This window comes from Melanerpes formicivorus, unplaced genomic scaffold, assembly GCF_026170545.1.
Source record: "Melanerpes formicivorus ecotype bairdi unplaced genomic scaffold, bMelFor1.0.p_v2 SCAF_9, whole genome shotgun sequence".
NCBI lineage: Eukaryota > Metazoa > Chordata > Aves > Piciformes > Picidae > Melanerpes > Melanerpes formicivorus.
The window spans coordinates 13,144,624-13,167,018 of NW_027142361.1; the positions used below are offsets into that span (position 1 = coordinate 13,144,624).

Below are 22,395 nucleotides of genomic sequence, written 5' to 3' on the forward strand. Positions count from 1 at the left end.
ATCTAAAAGCCTTCACCAGACATGGGCAACTCCAAAGACTTCTGGCAGCTTGGCTGTGTTGGGTGTGGAGAACACATGCTAACAACAGCAGTGCAGTGCACAGTGAAACATGAACTGTCTGCAGCAGAACAGAACAGCCCTTTGTGAGCAGAGGAGCCTATGACACAAGATCAGCCTTCCTCAGAACGGCTTTGAAAGCAATGCTCTAACTAAAACCAAAACTAAAACCTTCTTTAGAGGTCTTTAGGTATTTTTTCAGTCACTCCCAGGCAGTAACAGGTAACACAAAAGAAAACCACTCCAGAGAGAACAACAGGAAGCAATGCAAATAGTTCCTTATATTACCAGTGTTGCAGACATGGTTGGAAGCGTCATTGTTATCTGAAACAAAAGGGTCCTAGTGATACAACCCCCAAAATCAATAATTTTTGCCTCTCGGAGAAATCAGCAGCTGAGGCACACTTACCTTTTTGTTCGGGTAGGTGCTCCAGAGGACATGTGGGTCACCATGGTGTCATTCATGTTAGTCAGAGGCCGAGGAGGACTACAACAGAAATATTTATTCCAGTTAGTGATTTCAGCAACAAATGAAACAAACCCAACCCAAGGGAAAAGGACATTGGTGTGCTCTGTGACAGCATCAGGTCAAACAGCAGCAGCAAAAACTGCTTTGCACAAAGTGACTTGAAGAGCTTGGTCCACTGTTGTCTAACAATGATGTGATGTGTTACATTAAATGAGATAAAACTAACATTTGTCATTCATTGACATTTGGCATTTTCTAATACTTCAAGCAAATGTAGGAACCATTCAAATGAGGGCAATTGTTTGAATCCCAAAATCCCAGCATTGTGGGGGTCAGAAAGGATTTCAGGAAATCCTCTAATCCAAGAGCAGGCTTCCCAGAATTGTGGCCAAGCAGGTTTGGAATCCCTCCAGAGAAAGAGGCTTCACAATCTCTCTGGGCAGCCTGCTCCAGGGCTCCAGCATCCCGGGTTCCAGTTTGCGCCCATTGCCCCTTGTCCTGGTACTGGGCACCACTGAGAAGAGTCAGGCCCCATCCTCTTGCCCCTCTCAGTCTGCTCATCTCCAGGCTAAACAGCCCCAGGTCTCTTAGCCTTTCCTCCTCAGAGAGATGTTCCAGTCCCCTCAGCATCTTGGTAGCCTCCACACATGATATATTGTTCATATTAGAGACATGAAACTGAAGAATCACACTGGTGTTACATCACTTTACACTACAGAGTGACTGACAATGATGATTATTTTGCAGGCATGTTGATGGAATTTTAAGGAGATATTTAAAGGAAAACAGGTGGTTTTGTGGATGTTTCTAGGTAAGGGTTAATATGAAGCATTTCTTTGGGACAGGCAGACTGGCTTCACAGGCAGAAGACCCTGCAGTCAAGACCTTGATACCATTAGAAAGATTTGCTTTGAGTTAAATATAAAGGAAAAACAACCAAATCCATAGGGAACCCTAGATCAGTCTATTAACTGAAACCCCCTCCATGAATGATAAGTAAAGGCTGATGAAACATAAAACTGCACACAACAGATGAGATAAAACCATCTGAGCTGGCTTGACAGTCCTGTCACTTTTCTCAGAGAAGGTGTTGACTAGAAAAAGCAATAAAGTGAGATTGAGTCCTCTGTCTGGGAACTTGAGTTTCTCTCACACAGCAGTTTAAGAAGTATCATTCATTAGAATTCACTAGGACTGTTTGCCCTGCACCTGGGTTGGGTCAATCTCTGGCATCAGTCCAGGCTGGGAGTTGAAGGGATGGAGAGCAGCCCTATGGAGAAGGACTTGGGCATGCTGGAGAGTGAAAAGGTGGACAGGAGCTGGCACTGTGCACTCACAACCCAGAAGCAATTTGTCTCCTGAGCTGCATCCAAAACAGTGTGGCCAGCAGCCTCTGATTCACACTAGTGAGACTCCATCTTCAGTGCCGTGTCCAGCTCCAGGCTCCTCAACACAGGAGAGATAGGGACCTGTTGGAGTGGGTCCAAAGGAGACCACAAAGATGATCTGAAGGCTGTAAGGACAGGCTGAGAGAGTTGGGGTCGTTCAGCCTGGAGAAAGCTCCAGAGAGACCTTCTCATGGCCTTTCAGTACTTAATGAGGTCAATAAGAAAGGGGTGATGGTTTTAAACTGAAAAAAAGGTGAGATTCAGAATAGATAGAAGGAAGAAAATGTTTACACTGAGGGTGGTGAGACATTGGCCCAGGTTGCTTAGAGAGGTGGTAGATGCTTCATTCCTGGAAGCATTCCAGATAAGGTTGGATGGGGCTCTGAGCAACCTGCTCTAGTTGCAGATGTCCCTGCTCATTTCAGTGGGGTTGGACTAGATGCCCTTTAAAGGTCCCTTCCCACCCAAACCGGTCTGTCATTCAGTGACTTCATTCAGAAAGGCTGTAGTCAGGCACAGACTGATAAGTTCATCAACATCAGTAAGAGCATTATCATACTTGATGCTGAGATGATAGATCATTTACTTCACCAGGCCACCCCGGACATTATTCACACTAAGAATGATTAGTGGGCTGCTTGTGCTTCCTGTTATTCTGGCCCATCTTGTTTACCTTTAAGATGATGAGATACAGGATCTATTGCTGCTGTTTTGTTTTCAAGCTTCCTTTCTGGCCAGTTTGACTCTGTAACAATCCAAAAGCCAAAGGAGGACATAGTCTTTCAGGTTAGTATTTAAAGGAGATTGATTCTTATTGTTTTGCCAGAGGACCAAAGAACCTACCATGCAGTGGCAAAGGAAGATAGATACAGAGATAGATGTTTGAAATGCACTTTGGCCAAGAATTTAATAATTTATATGGAACTTTTCCTTCTCAGAATCTTCCCATCTGTCACAGATATGACAAGACTTGGTGTACGTTCAGTGCAGTACAAGGACACTGGGCTGCTCTAAGGAGAACAGAGTTGCTCCTCTACCTGGCATGATGCAGGCACTGCAATATGACAAAAAGGCACAAGATGCAACTATGAAAACAAAGCATATCCAGGTCATCAAGGTCTGGTGCTAACAGCTATACAAATCAGGTCGTTCTGGCAAAGTGATCATTGGATTTAAATGACCAAAAGTAAGGGTTGCTGTGAGAAGAAGGTTCAAGGGAGCAGACAATGAGGGTAAAACCACATCACTATGTGCAAAATGCTGTATATTGAGAATACAACTGAAGCCATAGAATCATAAAGGTTGGAAAATACTTCCAAGATCATCGAGCCCAACTTTTAACCCAGAACTGTGAAGTCCACCACTAGATCCTTGTCTTTTAGCACCACATGTCTATGTCTTTTCAATCTCTCCAGGTATGGTGACTCTATTACTGCCCTGGACAGCCTGTTCCAGGGCTTGACAACACTTTCCATGAAGAAATTGTTCCTCACATTCAATCTAAATCTCCCCTGGTGCAACTTGAGGCTGTTTCCTCTTGTCCTATTGCTTGTTTCTTGGCAGAAGAGATCTAATCCCACTCGGCTCCAATCTCCTTTCAGGAGTTCTAGAGAGTGAGAAGGTCTCCCCTGTGCCTCGTTTTCTCTAGGCTAAACAATTCCAACTCTCTTAGCCGTTCCTCAGAAGTCTTGTGCTCTAGACCTCTCACCAGCTTTGTTGCCCTTTTTTGAACATGCTCCAGCACCTCAGTGTCCTTTTAGAGTGAAGGGAAAAAAAGAGAAAACCCTCTTTTACACATGCTGGAACTTGCCAAGATTCTCAGGGGAGGTTCTGCTGAGGATGTCCTTATGCTGCTTCAGTTTGTGGCCACTGGCACACAGCTGTGGATGAAACAAGGGTGGCAGCACGGTGGATCCTCTGTGTGGCTTAGGTAATTTGGGCCACTGTTGCTGAGCAGTTTGCTGCAGTCTGAGCAGTCTGGCCATTTAAAATCAAACTCCTCCATAACAGGAGAACATTTCAACCTCATGTGCTCACACACAATCCTGCAGGCTTGGACTGGTGTAGAAACCTGCTCTGTGCACACAGGGACACTGAAGGAGCAGAGTTAAAAAATCCAGGTGGCGTGACAACCATAGCCCCCCAGGGGGGTATCTTCCCCCACTGAACTGCAAATTCTCCAAAAATAATAAAAGAAAGGGAGATTTCCATTTATTGACTCAAAATTTAGAGCCTGCTCCAACGTGCCTAATTTTTGAGCTGTCCCACAGATCTTTAAGAACACAGTTTGATGACCTGATCCAGAGCCAGTTTGGCCCCACTCAGATTATTAAATGAAACAGAATCTTCCAAAACCCTGGAATGGGATCATCCACACATTTAAATTGTTAGCAGGGACTAGCACAGACTTGGCTGAGTCAAACAGCTCTCTTCCAACAATTCCTAGGAGTTTGCAGGAGCCAGGAAGTGGTTCAGATGTGGCCAGGCTCTTTTGGAAGGTGAGAAGCATTCATAGCACAGATGTGATGGTTCAGGGCCAGCTGCTTCACTGGCAAAGAGCAGTCCCAGGCACATTCAAATTAACAGCCATGCACAGCACTATGACTTGATCAAGGGCTTATTGCTCTGGCTTTGTAGCTTCAGTTTTTCTCTGCTATCAAGGCCACACAGCACTCAACCAGGAATCTGCCAGAGGACACTGTTTGACACTGTCCCCCACAGCAAACTCCTGGCCAAGCTGTCAGCCCATGGCTTGGATGGGAGCACACTGCAATGGGTTAGGAATTGGCTGGAGGGCCCAGCCCAGAGAGTGGTGGTGACTGGTGCCACATCCAGCTGGCGGCCAGTCAGTAGTGGAGTCCCCCAGGGATCAGTGCTGGGCCCTGTGCTCTTTAACATCTTTATTGATGATCTGGATGAGGGCATTGAGTCGATCATCAGTAAATTTGCGGATGATACCAAGCTGGGGGCAGGAGTTGATCTGCTGGAGGGCAGAAAGGCTCTGCAGAGGGACCTTGACAGGCTGGACAGATGGGGAGAATCCAACGGCATGAGATTTAACACATCCAAGTGCCGGGTTCTGCACATTGGCCACAACAACCCCATGCAGTACTACAGGCTGGGGTCAGAGTGGCTGGAGAGCGGCCAGGCAGAGAGGGACCTGGGGGTGCTGGTTGATGGTAGGATGAACATGAGCCTGCAGTGTGGCCAGGCAGCCAAGAGGGCCAATGGCATCCTGGCCTGCATCAAGAACAGTGTGGCCAGCAGGAGCAGGGAGGTCATTCTGCCCCTGTACACTGCACTGGTTAGGCCACACCTCGAGTACTGTGTCCAGTTCTGGGCCCCTCAGTTTAGGAAGGATGTTGACTTGCTGGAGCATGTCCAGAGAAGGGCAACAAAGTTGGTGTGGGGCTTGGAACACAAGCCCTATGAGGAGAGGCTGAGGGAGCTGGGGCTGCTTAGCCTGGAGAGGAGGAGACTCAGGGGTGACCTTATTGCTCTCTACAACTACCTGAAGGGGGGTTGTAAACAGGCAGAGGTTGGTCTCTTCTCCCAGGCAGCCAGCACCAGAACAAGAGGACACAGTCTTAGGCTGCACCAGGGGAGGTTCAGGCTGGAGGTCAGGAGGAAGTTTTACACAGAGAGAGTGATTGCCCATTGGAATGGGCTGCCCGGGGAGGTGGTGGAGTCGCCATCGTTGGAGGTGTTCAGGAGGAGACTTGACAGGGTGCTTGTTTGCATAGTTTAATTGAGGGTGGTGTTGGATGATAGGTTGGACGCGATGATCTTGAAGGTCTCTTCCAACCTGATCTATTCTATTCTATTCTATTCTATTCTATTCTATTCTATCAGAAGCAATGATCCAGAGAAACTCCTCACATCAGTGGTGGCACTCAGGGGACTGGCAGTCATGAGTTAAGAATGATTTATGGCACTGCTCAATCACCCTGCCTCCAGCATCTCGAAGCAATTGGTTATTTCAGCTGATAGAATCATTGAGGTTGGAAGGGACCTCTTGAGATCACCTAGTCCAAACTCTCTGCCCAAGCCTGGGCAGCCAGATCAGGTTGCTCAGTCAGGTTACTAGCATCTACAAGGATGGAGACTCCACCATCCCACTGATTGCCTACAGTGAGGTAACCTTTCTTCCTACATCAGAGGGTTTGAGCAGTTGTATCTGGGATAATCTGCAGAAACAGGTCAGTCTGCATTAAGGTCTGCACTCACTAACATCAAAGAAGCTGGACTTTATGATCCTTAAGGATCCCTTCCAACCTGAGATATTCTATGATTCTAAACCTACATGTGCTGAGGAACAGGAAGTGAGCAAGCAGATGGGAAGACCAGAACATCTAAGGACCACGAGCTTCAAAAAGTCCTTTCAGGCCTGACTTTACACAAGCACCGGTTACTAGTTATCTAAAACCGGTTAAAGAATGGCCAAAAGTGAAAGCTTTAATTCATGCTAGGCAGGAAAGCATATATGTTCCAGAGCTCTGTGTGTAGTGGCTCTGGGGTGGAGCATGTATGAAACATTATGCAACACAGACATTCATTAAATCAAAAGAGGAGGGCTGGCATGAGGAAAATGATATTGTGCAGTGCTGCAGGATACTGAAGCTTCAGTAGCCCACAGAGCTACTTTTAAATAAGATGAGATGAAAATGATAGCAGACCTCTTACTTTAACATTGCCCTTGCTATTCCATATTGTGTGCCTGGAGAGGTTCAACAATTACTTGAAATACTTCTGGAAGTTAATCAGGTCAGATACCTTCTTGCTTTGAGATTCATCAGCTCTGATGTGAGTGGGTCACACCGTGCCCTTGGTAATGGTGACCACAAGATGGGTGAATTTCCTGTCCAAAGGTCTCTCTACCAAGCAAATTTTTCTGCTGTTTGAGGGTAATTATTTTGCTGGTATTTACTGGTACTCTTATCTGCTAATTACTCTCTTCTAACCTGGTCTATTCTATTCTATTATATTCTTTTCTATTCTATTCACCACTCATAAAGTAGGTGGACATGAAAGAATGAGTTCTTTTTCACAGTGTACTATATAGAACCAAACTCATAAATAAGGCCAAATATTTATGATTCAAAGCTAAATAACGATCTCCTGCCACCTTTTCCCTCTTGACTACAGGTCTGAGTAAGTAGAATATAAGATCAGTACATCTGATCAATACATCACTGAAGGCAAAAAACCAAAGAATCCCAGCATTCCATCATGGTGGGGGATGGAAGGGACTTCTAGAGATCAACTAGTCCAACCCCCCCTTACTAAAAGCAAGGTCACCCACAGCATGTTGCCCAGGATTGTGTTCAGGTCCACAACCTCTCTGGGTAGCCTGAGCCAGGGCTCCGGCACCGTCACAGAGAGGAACTTTCTCGTCACGTTCAGTTTGTGAACTTCTCCAGGATATACATCTACAGGTCTCTCAGTCTCTCTACATCAGAGAAAAAAAGACCTAAACCTATATAAAGTGCAAGAGCACTTTAATAAAATAAAAGTTCACAACAGGAAGGAAGGGGTGTTGTGTTCTATAAAAGGATAAATTAATGTTCAATAAATGGGGCAATTAATTTTTTTAAAAATTACTAATTTTATTAATCACAAAAAAAAAAAAAAACAACGCAAAACAAACATTAATCAAAACCTATTTACAGATTCGAGGGGTTGGGCTGTGGAAGAGATACCTGACCAGCAGGAACAAGTAACAATTTAGACAATATGTACAAAAATCCAGAAACAACAAACAGCACTATAAAGAAAAGCAACCTTGGCAATGAAGCCGGTGATTGCCCACAACGGGGTGGGGGAACTCTAGAATTCCCTAAGGCAACAGACCTTCAATAGATGCTTATAAAAATCAGATATTGTAATCACTCACCGATCCTGATACCTCGTGGCACACGTTAAGATCTAGATAAACCAAAATGGCCCCAACCACGTGGAAGTTGCAGGAGCACCGTTTCACTTTCTGTTGGTGTCTGCAGTTTATTACTGAGACAGGATTTGTTCCCAAAGGATTTGTAGCTGAAAGCTTTGTAGAGAGGAGGTCTCTCGGCTGTAATCCTTTTGTAGCAGCGCTCACTCCTTTCTCCAGTCAAACGAAACTGTCCCGGGGACTCAGCTCCTCTGGGGTTTCGCCTCTCGGCCCGGCAAGATGCGTGTCTGCCCTCTGGGCTTTACAATGCTGAAAATAGTGAGGGGTCCTTGCTGTCTTGTCTGGGTAAACTGAAACACAGTTCAGCTTCCAAGTGAAGCTCGTGGTTCCTTCCAGAGCGTGGACAATTGCAAGACAAAGCTCTGGCTCTTTGGGCTGATACTTATAGATTTCCTGAGGCAATAATGGCCAGTAGCAACACAGATCTAGGGATAAAACCCTGGTATTGCAACCTATAGAAAGCCTTCTTTCCAAACGTGGCCAAAAGCATGCCCACCTGGCTCATTCTGGCTCTGAGACATGTTCAAGCAAGCCTAAAGAACCAGATCTACTAACTTCTGCCTCATTGTCTGATTCAGATTAATTTTGAGGCTTTTTCGTCCATCCAGGACGAGGGGATGCTAGAACTACCTTCTCCCCCCCCAGAATGAACAGATTGAGGGGCACAAACAGATTTCGTTTGGGGAAAATGACTGCAAAAGGCACAAGGGTTCATGGCAATCAATTGAAGTAGCATCCCTGGTGAGATGCTGGAGCAGAACAGCCAACTACAGTAACCATGTGCAGAAGTAGGAGAGCAGTTTCTGGGAACAGAGAGTTTCTGTTTGGCTCTTTAAGAATGCTAATAGAACTGCATCCCATTTGAGGAACTACAATTCAAAAGGGAGGCTGAAAAGCAGCAATGGTTCAGCAAAGAAAAACAGGAACACCTCCAAGCTGGAGAACATTCCACAGAGAAGCCTAATTCCAAACCTCCTATTTAGCAGACAATTATGTGGTGATGTGATGGCAACTTAGATCTAAATTTGATTTACTTCTAATAAAACCAAACCACAGTAACACAAAGACATAACAAAATCCAAAGGGCAAAAACTGCAATGAACAAAGTGCAGCAGAGCAACATCAGATACTAATTTACTGACTCCAGTACTGGAGAAGAGCCTGGAGGAAAGCAACCTGGGGGTTCTGGTGCATAGAAGGATGACTATGAGCCGAAAAGGCCAATGGCATCCTGGGGTGTATTAGAAGGGGTGTGGTTAGTAGGTTGAGAGCGGTTGTCCTCCCCATGGTGAGGCCCAGTTCTGGGCCCCTCAGTTCAAGAAAGACCTCAGGGAACTGCTTAAAAGTGTCCAGCATACAGCCACAAAGATGATTCCAGGAGTGGAAAGACTGAGGGAGCTGGGGCTCTTTGGCTTAGAGGAGACTGAGAGGTGACCTCAGTACCGTTTATAAAGATGTGAAGGGTGAGTGTCTGGAGGACAGAGCCAGGATCTTCTCAGTGATGTCCAATAATAGCACAAGGGGCAGTGGGTGCAAGCTGGAGTATAGGAGGTTCCATGTGAACAAAAGGGAAAACTTTTTCACTGTGAGGGTGACAGAACCCTGGAACAGGCTGTCCAGAGAGGTTGTGGAGTCTCCTTCTCTGGAGACATTCAAAACCTGCCTAGATGTGTTCCTGTGTCACCTACTCCAGGTGATCCTGCTCTGGCAGGAGGGTTGGACTAGATGATCTTTTGAGGCCCCTTCCAACCCCTAACATTCTGTGATTCTGTGATACTCCCAGGACTGGGGCACTCTCTTCACATCAGAAATTTTAAACCTTTTTATAAAATATCTCATATTTGTTGGTATTTTCTCCTTTGCACTGGAATTCATTCAAAGAAACCTTCTGATTTCTGTTCAACTTGCAGCTGAAGTTAAATGCCTGTGATGATTCACTTGGACTCCCTGAACATAGAATGAGAAAATAATTGTAGAATCATCTGTGGAAATGTTCTCAGTTCTTTTGCTCCAAAACATTATGGAAAAGCCTCACATCAGGAGAAGTTTTGGAAACTTCTGTTTGCCATGGTGTGATTTCTTACAATGAATGAAGACACCAAACCCCCATCAGACACAAACAGAAGAATTAGCAGCCAAATTCAAGAGGCAAAATAAGCAAATTCAAAATGACAGTTTGGTGGCAGCTATGGCCCATGCTCTCTAACAGCTGGCAACCAACCACAAAGCCATAGAGTCACTGAATTACAGAATGGTTTGGGTGGGAAGGAACCTCTAAAAGTCATCTAGTCCAACCTCCCTGCAGTGAGCAGGCACATTGACTAGGCTGGGTTGCTCGGAGCTCTGTTCAACCTGATGTGATTTGTAATGGCAAAAATATTTTTGTTAGATGTATTGTGCAAAAGGCAGAAGTAAATTAGATCTTTCCTTAGTGGATTTTGTGGTTTTGTTAATCTTGGGTAGGAGTTTGGATTAAGAATCACAAAACTACCTCCTCCCTCTTTATGAAGGAGGAAAAGATCAAAGCAACAAGTAAAAAGACAATAGAAAACAGCCTCAGATTGTGGCAGGTGAGGTTTAGGCTGAACACAGGGAAAACTTTCTTTCCCAAAGGGGTTGCCAAGCCCTGGAACAGGCTGCCCAGGGAAGTAGTGGAGTCACCATTCCTGGAGGGATTGAAAAGCTGAGGGACATGTTTTGGTGGTGAACTGGCAGTGCTGGGTTAATGGTTGATATGAGAATCTCAAAGGTCTCTTCCAAACACAATGGTTCCAGGATTCTATGACTTTCTGCACCTGTGTTTAAAGTAAAACTGCACCAGAGTCCTGCACCAGAGTCCTGCAGTATCCAGACAGGTATAAACATGGCCACAGGGCAACCAAAAACTCATATCACTTCCTACCTCATCTCTGTTCTATTCAAGTGCTTATTTTATCTCATCAGGGAGCCTAGGAGAGTGACTAATCAAGTTCAGCCTTAAGCTTTGAGGTCACCTGGAGAACATTCTATGATCCCACAACAAAATACTAAAAAAATCCAGTAAAAAGTGGGACACTGTTACTTGTTATCTCCACAGTTAACTAAAAATCAAAGTCTGTTTAAAGTCAAAGTGGACTTGCAGTAAAGAAGAGAGATTGAAGCTACTGGTACTCCTTCAGTTTCTTTTCTGAGCAAAGAACAAAAATTCCCTAATAGGGATAATGTGAATTTCCAGGACATGTAAATCAATTAAATGTGCAGATGAAACAAACTGGAGAATGGAACTGCATTTGTGTCTCCATTGAGGCTATGTCTGCAGTACTGATGCACATCTGGGCTCCCCACGTCCAGCAAAACAGGGAATTACTTCAGAGAGTCCACGGGAGGCTACAAAGATGCTGAAGTGGAACATCTCTGAGGAGAAAGGCTGAGAGATTTGGGGCTGTTTAGCCTGGAGAAGAGCAGACTGAGAGGGAATCTTCTCAATGCTGATCAAGATCTAAAGGACAAGGAGCAAGACAATGAGGCCAAACTCTTTTCAGTGGTGCTCAGTGACAGGACAAGGGACAATGGGCACAAATTAGAATACAGGGGGTTCCACCTGAACACAAGGAGAAACTTCTTTTCTGTGAGGGTGCCAGAGCCCTGGAACAGCCTGACCAGAGAGGTTGTAGAGTCTCCTTCTCTGGAGATTCCAAACCTGCCTGGACATTGTGATCCTGGGCAACCTGCTCTGGGTGAGTTTCCTTTATCGAGGGGGGTTGGACTAGATGATCCCCCAGAGCTTCCGTCCAGCTCCTACAGTGCTGGGATTGTGTGATTTTGTGGCTGTCCCTGAATGGCAGAGAACCAGATGTAAAATGCCCTATAGCTCTTTACCTACTCCCTATGCTATCCAGATTCTAGAACTGTTTAAACAGTTCTAAAGAATTAGTTCAGTGTAATTAATCAATCTCCCTAACTGCTCTTTCAGGGAGGCATAAACCAAACCAACTCCTGAAAAATTCCAAGCTCAGGATGACTGTTGGCAGTTCCTCACTGGAACACTACTGTCAGACAGTGTATTTGTAAGGAAAAAATAGGGAATTGTTTAAAAATATTTGGTAACACTTCTCCAATAAGAGCACCAAGGGCAAATACATCTGAGCCAACAGTTTTTCCCCTATAAAAAGGGAACATAACTGTAGTATCAAATTGGATCTCACCACCCCACTCCAGTGTAAATCACATGAGCCACTTCCTAGAACATTTGTGTGTCTGTATTACAGATTACTTCCTTCTTTGTTTCCTTTGTTACTTTAAAGTGTAGAAAATAGTAAATTCCCGTTCTTCTACTGTTTGTTTGTGGAGTAAGAATGAGCAATGTGGTCTCTGCTTCCCTGTAACATTTTGAGCTAGTTTTACACATGCCTTTATGGAGCTTTTACATCTCTTTAACTGTGACTAATTTTCCTAATGCTGCCTTGTAGCCAACCAGCCCAAAGCTCTCTTGATGCAAAGGAAGATAGGAATAAAATGAACAATGTACAATCCAGCAATTCCATTTAAAAAAATGTATAACCCCAAACCAGCAGCCTGAATATTTGCCAACATATTTGGATATGATGACATTCCACGGCCTGACTCATTCCCAAAGCCAGGACAGCAATGTCCTGCAACTCACCCTGGCTTTGCATTGCCACGCGCCCAGGTGAGGGGACTCAAAGACCTCATCTCTCTGCTCTGTCCTCCAGAAAACTGTGGATATAGGTTACTTAGCAGCAGGGGTGATGAACAGACTGTTTTAATTTAACAGGATTTGTAGTCATTCAAAAAATAGTTTAAGGTGTATGGCTGATCAGAAACAAATGAGACATATTCAGAAGTTAAATACCAGTCACAATTCTGATCACATTTGCACTCTCAAATCCCTATTTCACAAAAGATAGGTACTGAGGAAAATACATCCCTGGACACTCTCACAACATGCACTGGATTGTTTCTGAGCAATCTTACAAGAAGATCCTCACTGCTTTTTATGTAATAGCAAATTTATCTGTATGCTACATCTCTAACAAAAACACTAAGGAGCATCTTCAGCTAGCTCCTATCTCCATCACGTAGCTGGATTAGCAGGAGCTGTTCAGAGAAGCTGACGGGAACACGAGGTTGCTATTAAGCCTGTTTATTTCCAGTGAATTTCAGCGTGCACGTTACTTACCGTGACAAAGCACCACAGTAAATTCTCTTGGTTTCCACTAAAATGTCACAAGGGTGGGGATGATCTGTTAATGATCGTTCTGATTGTAAACAAGGCACCAAGTGAGGGATTACTTCATAATGACTTTGCTCTTGCCCTCTTCGAAAATGACTAACAGGAATGATGAAAAGGAAGCATTCAGTGAGTTACCCGTTCCCGGTGGCTCAGTAAGAAACCCCCTCCGCGTCCCTCTCTGAGCTGCTCCTACAAGCTGTTTACAACAGAAAGAAACAAAACCTGCCAGCATGGTCGTGCTGCTGTTCCTCGCTGGCATCCCTCTCTCCCAAGTCTGTAACAGCTCCCTGCGCACCACCACAAAAAGCCAGGGTGACGTTTTAACCCGAATCGAGAGTTCACTCTGCCTTAGCGACGCACCCGTATCCCGACAGCTCCCAAAGCCCCGGCTAACGTTTTCCTGCTGAGGAATGCAAATCCTCAAACCTTTGTGTTGGTGGTGAGCAGCTCTCCTATCCTCCACCGAGCTGGCATCCCGACGACAGGCGGCATCCCGATGGATGCACCACACGGTGGCGTCTCTAAGGAAACGGAGCCGCCACGTGACCCAGCATCTCCTGGGCACAGGGGATGTAATCCCACAAAATAGGTTTGGTTTGGATGAGGTGGTCCAGGATAGATTATCAAGCTACAAAAGGACTCTGGATGGGGTTTTAAGTTGTGGTTATGTTGGGTTTTTTTATAATCTAACCCCATCTGACCTATTTGGGGGTGAAGGACAGAGGTGTCAGCCAGACACCACATGCTGATGTGCAGGCAAAGTTCTTTAACAAACAAGCAGTACTTCATAGATGTAAACTTCACTACATTCCCCACCTTGAATAAATTAATATTTGTTTAATCATCATTTAGCATCTCAGCATACGAGTATTCACAGCCATGCTTCTGGAAACAATACTGTTACTCAAGGAATAGAATAGAATAGAATAGAATAGAATAGAATAGAATAGAATAGAATAGAATAGACCAGACCAGACCAGGTTGGAAGAGACCTTCAAGATCATCGCGTCCAACCTATCATCCAACACCACCTAATCAACTAAACCATGCAACCAAGCACCCTGTCAAGTCTCCTCCTGAACACCTTCAGCGACAGCGACTCCACCACCTCCCCAGGCAGCCCATTCCAATGGGCAATCACTCTCTCTGTGTAAAACTTCCTCCTGACCTCCAGCCTGAACCTCCCCTGGTGCAGCCTGAGACTGTGTCCTCTTGTTCTGGTGCTGGCTGCCTGGGAGAAGAGACCGACTTCTGCCTGTTTACAACCCCCCTTCAGGTAGTTGTAGAGAGCAATAAGGTCACCCCTGAGTCTCCTCCTCTCCAGGCTAAGCAGCCCCAGCTCCCTCAGCCTCTCCTCATAGGGCTTGTGTTCCAAGCCCCACACCAACTTTGTTGCCCTTCTCTGGACATGCTCCAGCAAGTCAACATCCTTCCTAAACTGAGGGGCCCAGAACTGGACACAGTACTCGAGGTGTGGCCTAACCAGTGCAGTGTACAGGGGCAGAATGACCTCCCTGCTCCTGCTGGCCACACTGTTCTTATAGTTTCATAGTTTCATTCAGGGTTGGAAGGGACCACAAGGATCATCTAGTCCCAACCCCCCTGCCATGGGCAGGGACACCCCACACTAGATCAGGCTGGACAGAGCCTCATCCAGCCTGCTCTTAAACACCCCCAGGGACGGGGCCTCAACCACCTCCCTGGACAACCCATTCCAGGGTTTCACCACTCTCATGGTGAAGAACCTCCTCCTCACATCTAGCCTGAATCTCCCCACCTCCAGCTTCATTCCATTCCCCCTAGTCCTATCACTACCTGAGATCCTGAGAAGTCCTTCCCCAGCCTTCCTGTAGGCCCCCTTCAGATACTGGAAGGCCACAATTAGGTCACCTCGGAGCCTTCTCTTCTCCAGACTGAACAGCCCGAACTCCCTCAGTCTGTCCTCATAGGAGAGGTGCTCCAGCCCTCTGATCATCCTTGTGGCCCTTCTCTGGACACGTTCCAGCACCTCCACATCCCTCTTGTAATAGGGGCTCCAGAACTGGACACAGTACTCCAGGTGGGGTTTCACCAGGGCTAAGTAGAGGGGGAGGATCACCTCCCTTGACCTGCTGGCCACACTTCTCCTGATGCAGCCCAGGATCTGATTGGCTTTGCGGGCTGCAAGTGCACACTGAGAGCTCATGTTGAGCTTTTTGTCCACCAGCACCCCCAAGTCTCTCTCCTCAGGGCTACTTTCCAGCCAGTCACTGCCCAGCCTGGATTTGTGCCTGGGATTGCCTCGACCCAGATGCAGGGCCCTGCACTTGCCCCCATTGAACTTCATGAGGTTGGCTTGTGCCCACCTCTCCAGCCTGTCAAGGTCCCTCTGGTTGGCCTCCCTTCCCTCCAGCGTGTCTGCTGCACCACACAGCTTGGTGTCATCAGCAAACTTGCTGAGGGTGCACTCAATGCCACTATCCATGTCACCCACAAAGATGTTGAACAAGACAGGTCCCAGGACTGATCCCTGAGGGACTCCGCTTGTCACTGGCCTCCACTGGGACATGGAGCCATTGACAGCCACTCTTTGGGTGTGGCCATCAAGCCAGTTCCTTATCAATCTAGTGGTCCACCCATCAAACCCATGTGTCACCAGTTTGGAGACCAGGATGTGGTGCGGGACAGTGTCGAAGGCTTTGCTCAGGTCCAGGTAAATGACATCAGTTGCTTGCCCCTCATCTATTAATTTTGTCACCTGCTCATAGAAGGCCACCAGGTTGGTCAGGCAGGATTTGCCCTTGGCAAAGCCATGCTGACTGTTCCCAATCACCTCTTCACTATTCTTCTGAGCGAGTAGTGACTCCAGGAGGATCTGCTCCATGATCTTTCCAGGCACAGAGGTGAGACTGACTGGCCTGTAGTTCCCTGGTTCCTCCTTCTTACCCTTTTTGAAGATGGGGGCAATGTTTCCCCTTTTCCCTTTTCTTGATGCAGGCCAGGATGCCATTGGCCCTCTTGGCTGCCTGGGCACACTGCAGGCTCATGTTCAGCCTACCATCAACCCCCAGGTCCCTGTGGTGGTTTAGGCTGGGTGCTGGCCCGGATGCCACTGCATAGACCACACCTGGGAGGTCCCAAGGGGTGCGCCCAGCCCAGGGGGTGGTCACAGGAGACCAGGTATTCCATTCCCATAATGCCCTGCTCCCCTATAAAATGTCCATGCGGGGTCTTCACTTCCTCTTTTCGTCCCCTGCTGCTGCCTAGGTAAAATGGCGTGAACCACATCCCTTGGGCCTGCCCAGTCCCAAGGCTGGGTTGGGGGGGGGGGAAGGAAAGAGCCCTGGGGGGGTTTGGGTGCACCCCCCCCGGTGGGGATGGGATGTTCTTGGGTATGTTCTGGGATCTCTCTCTCTTTGTCACGGTGCTTGTGGTTCTCTGTAAAGCTTTCGTTGTTGTTTGTTTTTAAATTGTTTTTCTATTTAAACTTTCCATCACTTTTGCAATCTGTTTGTCTGAGTTGTTATTTCTGCCTGTGGTGGGGAGGGGGTTTGCCCCAATCCATTACAGTCCCTCTCTGCCTGGCTGCTCTCCAGCCACTCTGACCCTAGCCTGTAGCACTGCATGGGGTTGTTGTGGCCAATGTGCAGAACCCAGCACTTGGATGTGTTAAATCTCATGCCGTTGGATTCTGCCCATCTGTCCAGCCTGTCGAGGTCCCTCTGCAGAGCCTCTCTACCCTCCAGCAGATCAACTCCTGCCCCCAGCATGGCGTCATCCGCAAATTTACTGATGATGGACTCAATGCCCTCATCCAGATCATCAATAAAGATGTTAAAGAGCATGGGGCCCAGCACTGATCCCTGGGGGACTCCACAACTGACTGGCCGCCAGCTGGATGTGGCACCATTCACCACCACTCTCTGGGCTGGGGCCTCCAGCCAGTTCCTAACCCATCGCAGTGTGCTCCCGTCCAAGCCATGGGCTGACAGCTTGGCCAGGAGTTTGCTATGGGGGATGGTGTCAAAGGCCTTGCTAAAGTCCAGGTAGACCACATCCACAGGCCTCCCCACATCCACCAGGCAGGTCACCTGATCATAGAAGGAGATCAGGTTGGTCAGGCAGGACCTGCCCTTCCTAAATCCATGCTGGCTGGGCCTGATCCCTTGGCCATCCTGTAAGTGCTGTGTGATTGCACTCAGGATGACTTTTTTCATGATCTTGCCTGGCACTGAGATCAGGCTGACAGGCCTATAATTCCCTGGCTCATCCAACCGGCCCTTCTTGTGGATGGGCACCACGTTGGCCAGCTTCCAGTCCTCTGGGACCTCTCCAGTGAGCCAGGACTGCTGAAAAATGATGGATAGTGGCTTGGCCAGCTCCTCTGCCAGCTCTCTCAGCACCCTAGGATGGATCCCATCTGGTCCCATGGACTTGTGAGTATCCAAGCGGCTTAGCAGATCACCAACTACCCCATTCTGGAACACAGGTAAACTATGCTGTTCCCTGTCTCCTTCTGCCAGCTCTGCAGGCCAGCTCTCTGGAAGACGTTCTGTCCTGCTAGTAAAAATTGAGGCCTTTTCCTCATCCTTTGTTACAATGTTCCCCTCCATGTCCACCAAGGAGTGGAGGTTGTCCTTGCCCTTCCTCTTGCTATTAATGTATTTATAGAAGGACTTTTTGTTGTCCTTCACAGCAGAGGCCAGACTAAGCTCCAAATGTGCTTTTGCCTTCCTAATTTTCTTCCTACAAGACCTAGCAACATCCTTAAATTTTTCATGGGTTGCCTCACCTTTCTTCCAATGATACACCCTCTTTTATTCCCTTAGTTCCATTAAAAGTTCATTAACCATCCAGGCTGGCCGTCTGCCCCGGCGGCTCATCTTCTGGCACATTGGCACAGCCTGTCCCTGCGCCTTCAACAATTCTTCCTTGAAGTAGGACCAGCTCTCCTGGACCCCTTTGTTTTTAAGGGCTTTATCCCAAGGAACCCTCTGAATTAGTTCCTTGAGTAGCCTGAAGTCCGCCCTCCGGAAATCCAGAGTGGAGGTCTTCTTGCTACCCCTCTTAGCTTGACCAAATAATGAGAATTCAATTATCTCGTGGTCACTGGCCCCTAAGCACCCTCCGACCACCACATCACCCACCAGCCCTTCCCTATTGGTGAAGAGGAGGTCAAGCATAGCCTTACCCCTGGTAGGCTCACGCATCACCTGGGATAAGAAGCTGTCCTTCATGCACTCTAAGAACCTCCTAGGTTGCCTCCTCTCTGCTATGTTAAGATCCCAGCAGATATCAGGCAAGTTGAAGTCGCCCATGAGAACAAGGTCAGGCGATCCTGAGACAGCCTTAAGCTGCCTATAGAATGACTCATCAACATCTTCCTCCTGATTGGGTGGTCTATAACAGACTCCAACCAGGATGTCAGCCCTGTTGGCCTTCCCTCTAATTCTCACCCACAGGCACTCAACCTGATGGTCCCTGATCTCCAGCTCAATGGCATCTAGTGCCTTCCTGATGTACAGGGCCGCCCCTCCACCCCTTCTTCCTTGCCTGTCTCTTCTCAAGAGCCTGTAGCCATCAATTGCAGCGCTGCAGTCATGTGAGTTGTCCCACCACGTCTCTGTGATGGCAACTACATCATAACTTTCCTGCTGCAGCAAGGCTTCGAGCTCCTCTTGTTTGTTGCCCATGCTTTGTGCATTAGTGTACATGCACTTCAGCCGGGCTGCTGGTTTCACCTCTGGCTTATCACCCCCAGACTTCTGCCTGGGGGGGACTAATTTCAGCCCCTTCCCCCTTCAAAACTAGTTTAAAGCCCCATCTATGAGACCTGCCAATTCCCTTCCTAGAATCTTTGTCTCTTTGAGGGATAGGCCATTCTCGTACACTCTGATCTTACCCCTCCTCTGGGGCAGATGTGCTCCATCTGTTGCCAGCTGACCTGGTGCAGTAGAAAGTTTTTCAAGATCAAAAAACCCAAAATTCTTTTGACTGCACCAGCCTCTAAGCCACTTGTTGACTGCAGCTGCTGACAAAGAATATTCAGCATCAGTTTTAATTCCTTTTATACCTGAAAAAGGAGCTGAGAGTTTTTTTTAATCCTCAAGCTATTGATGCTGAAGCCAAACAAATGTCAGTCAAGAACCTGCCTTTTATGATCAAGACAGGAATAGAATAAACAACCAAGGGAAGATGTCATGAGTTTTTCTCTTTGATGCTTTCACAGAATCCAAGTATGTTGAAAGGGACCTCAAAGGATAATCTAGTCCAACCCTCCTGCCAGAGCAGGATCACCTAGAGTAGGTCACACAGGAATGCATCCAGGTGAGTTTTGAATGTCTCCAGAGAAGGAGACTCCACAACCTCTCTGGACAGCCTGTTCCAGGGCTCTGTCACCCTCATAGTGAAAAAGCTTTTCCTTATGTTCACATGGAACCTCCCATGCTCCAGCTTGCACCCACTGTCCCTTGTCCTATTATTGGACATCTGTGAGAAGAGCTTAGCTCCATTGTCTGTTCTCCCTTCACACATTTATAGCATTAATGAGGTCATTCCTCAGTCTCCTTGTCTCCAAGCTGAAGAGACCCAGCTCCCCCAGCCCTTCCTCATAAGGGAGATGTTCCACTCCCTTCAGCATCTTTGTGGCTCTATGCTGGACTCTTGAGCAGTTCCTTGAGGTCCTTCTTGATCTGAGGGGCCCAGAACTAGACACAATATTCCAGATGTGGCCTCACCAGGGCAGAGTAGAGGGGGAGGAGAACCTCTCTCGACCTACTTCTTTAGATCCAAACTGCTGAAATTAGGCTTTAGATGAACTGAAATAACTTGTCTCAGTGCTGGAGTCACTGGGTGAAATGTGATTTTTGTTTGTTTATTCATTTTCTATGCAGGAGGGCAGATTACCTGGTGGAATCATCTCTGTTACAGTCTGTGAATCCTATATTAATTTTTCAGTTCACAGCATACAGCAGTTTGCAATTCAGTTTGTGTATACTGAGAGATCTGTGCATTCTGCTCTTTCTGAGAGGTTTAACAAAGAAGGTTTTGCTGCTTTTTTGCTGTAACAGCCAATTTATTTCTACACAACATCTATATGAGAAACACTGAAGAGCATCGTTAGCTGGCTGCTGTCTCCAGCATGTAAATGGAATAGCAGAAAACTCTTTAGAATCCCATAGTGTCGTAGTTTGGGCTGGGTGCCCTCTGCTACAGGGGTGTTTCCTGTGTCCAGAAGTCCAGCCCAGTGGGTGGACACAGGAAATTAGGTTATTTCCTACCATGATCCCTTGCACCACTATAAGTCTTACGGCGGGGTCTGGCACTTCCTCTTTCCTTCCTCCTCGCCACCCGGTAACTGGGGGAGAGATCTCCCGGCCATGGGTCTGGTTAGGCCCAAGGCCACAGGGGGATGGGCAGTCTCAGATCTGGCCAGCTGAGACTAGCCTAGCAGTGGGGGGGGAAGGAGGAGCCCTGGGGGTTTGGGTGCACCCTCAGGTGGGAATGGGATCTCTCTGGGTCTGTTTTGGGTCTCTCTCTTGTCACTGTGTTTCTAGCTCTCTGCACGCACTCACCGTTCTATTTAAACTTTCCATCACTTTTGCAATCCGTTTGTCTGAGTCGTTATTTTTCTGCGCGTGGTGGGGAGGGGGGGCTGCCCCAACCCATTACACATAGTCATCAAGAAACAGCACCCTCACGAAAGAATCACCAGGCTGAGATCAAACCACTGGCTTTTTGGGGAAGAATATTGTCATGGCTCTCTAACAAGGCTGCTCACAGCCAGCCCTGCCAAATCCCATGTGGGTTAGAGAGACCACAGCACAGCCTCTGTGAAATTCTGGTGCCAAATTATTTGTCACACATACATTTGTGATTTTAATGTTCTGAGTGGACCAGACTTCTTCCTATTTCACCAGGATCCCAGCTTCAGCAATACCTTTAGAGGACCTTCAGAGGTCCCATCTGATCCAAACCATTCTATGATTCTATGAACACCAGGAAACCTTGGAGTTCAATACAAGTAACTGATCTCCCACTGCCCAGAGAGAATGGAGCACAGAAAGAAGAGCCATGGACTCACAGACAGACACACAGTTCTCTGCACCTGTGAGAGACTAAAAGTTTGTCTCTCTTGGTGTGACTCAACAAAGATAAAATCACTTGCTGCTTGCCCAGACAATTGATGTGTTGGGCAGAGCCACTGGAAGGAAGGTGCAAAGATCATGTAGGAATCCTGTCTACCAATCCTGGATGCAAATCACATTGCGATTGCATCATGATAACACTGGACTACAACAATGGACCCAAGGACCCAGACATCACGCCTTCAGGGCAAGATAATCTCCACCCATCAAGTACCCTGGGAAGGGTGATACAATGGATTCACCACCTGTTTCCTGATGTGTAAGGAGTGTGGGGGCTTGTCTGGATGGAGACGGAGGAGGCGGAGGGCCCCCCCACCCCCCATCCAGAACCTTGCCCAAACACACAGAAATGCACAAAAAGATTTCCGGGGGAACGTTACCTGAACATTTACCTAAGGATGATTTCCTGGCCCTGGAATTCCTGAGGGACAATACTTGGACACATACCTAAGGACTAAAAACTGTATAAAAGACTTGAGCCACTACTGGCTAAGTGGAAGAAAAACGCAGAAGAAAAATGTGGGAGACTGTGTCCCCCGGACTGGATGATTAAGAGAAGAAAAGTGCAGGAGAGGAAGGAAAACACAGGAGACGGACCATGCCGCTGAGAGGGAAAGGCCCGGGACAATGCTGCTCTGGAGAGAAGAGGCCGTGGAGCTGCCCAGAGGACCACATCTCTTCTCCAGCCAGAGCCTCAGCACCGTTCCTGTACCAACCCAACATCTCCTGCAGCACCTTTCCTCCACAGACTCAAACTGTCTTTGGGGGGGTGAGGGGTGTGGTAATATAATTCCTTTCCTCTTCTCTCTCTCTCTCTCTCCCCCCCTCTCTATTTTCTCCCTCTCCCCTTCTTATGTCCCCTTAATTTATGTAATAAATAGTCTAGTTGTTGATATTTTGGCCTCGTTTGTGCCTCTAATTTCACAACACGGGAATATTTAAAAGAACTGTGTCTCTGGACCGAGACAGCACCACACCAAGGACTTAGGGACATTGAAAAGAAAGGAAGGAAGAAGGGAAAGGGTGGCAGAGAAGAATAAAGACTGGGTAGAACAGAAGCACAGATCCAGCCAATACATACACAGTGAGATGCAAACTGCTGCATGTTTTGAACTCAAATATAAATTAATGCAGGATTGATAAACTGCAAATATAATAGAGATCATTCCACC

At 47.2% G+C, this 22,395-nt stretch overlaps 1 protein-coding gene across 6 annotated transcripts in view; it reads right to left on the reverse strand.

Annotated features, from left to right (window-relative positions):
* Positions 1 to 22,395, reverse strand: part of DTNB (dystrobrevin beta) — a 505,091-nt gene that overhangs the window by 211,575 nt on the left and 271,121 nt on the right. For all 6 annotated transcript variants that reach the window (XM_068143073.1, XM_068143070.1, XM_068143069.1 and 3 more), the window contains one exon: positions 467 to 544. In XM_068143073.1, the coding sequence (XP_067999174.1) occupies positions 467 to 544 (78 nt within the window). The remainder of the gene's footprint in view (positions 1 to 466; positions 545 to 22,395) is intronic.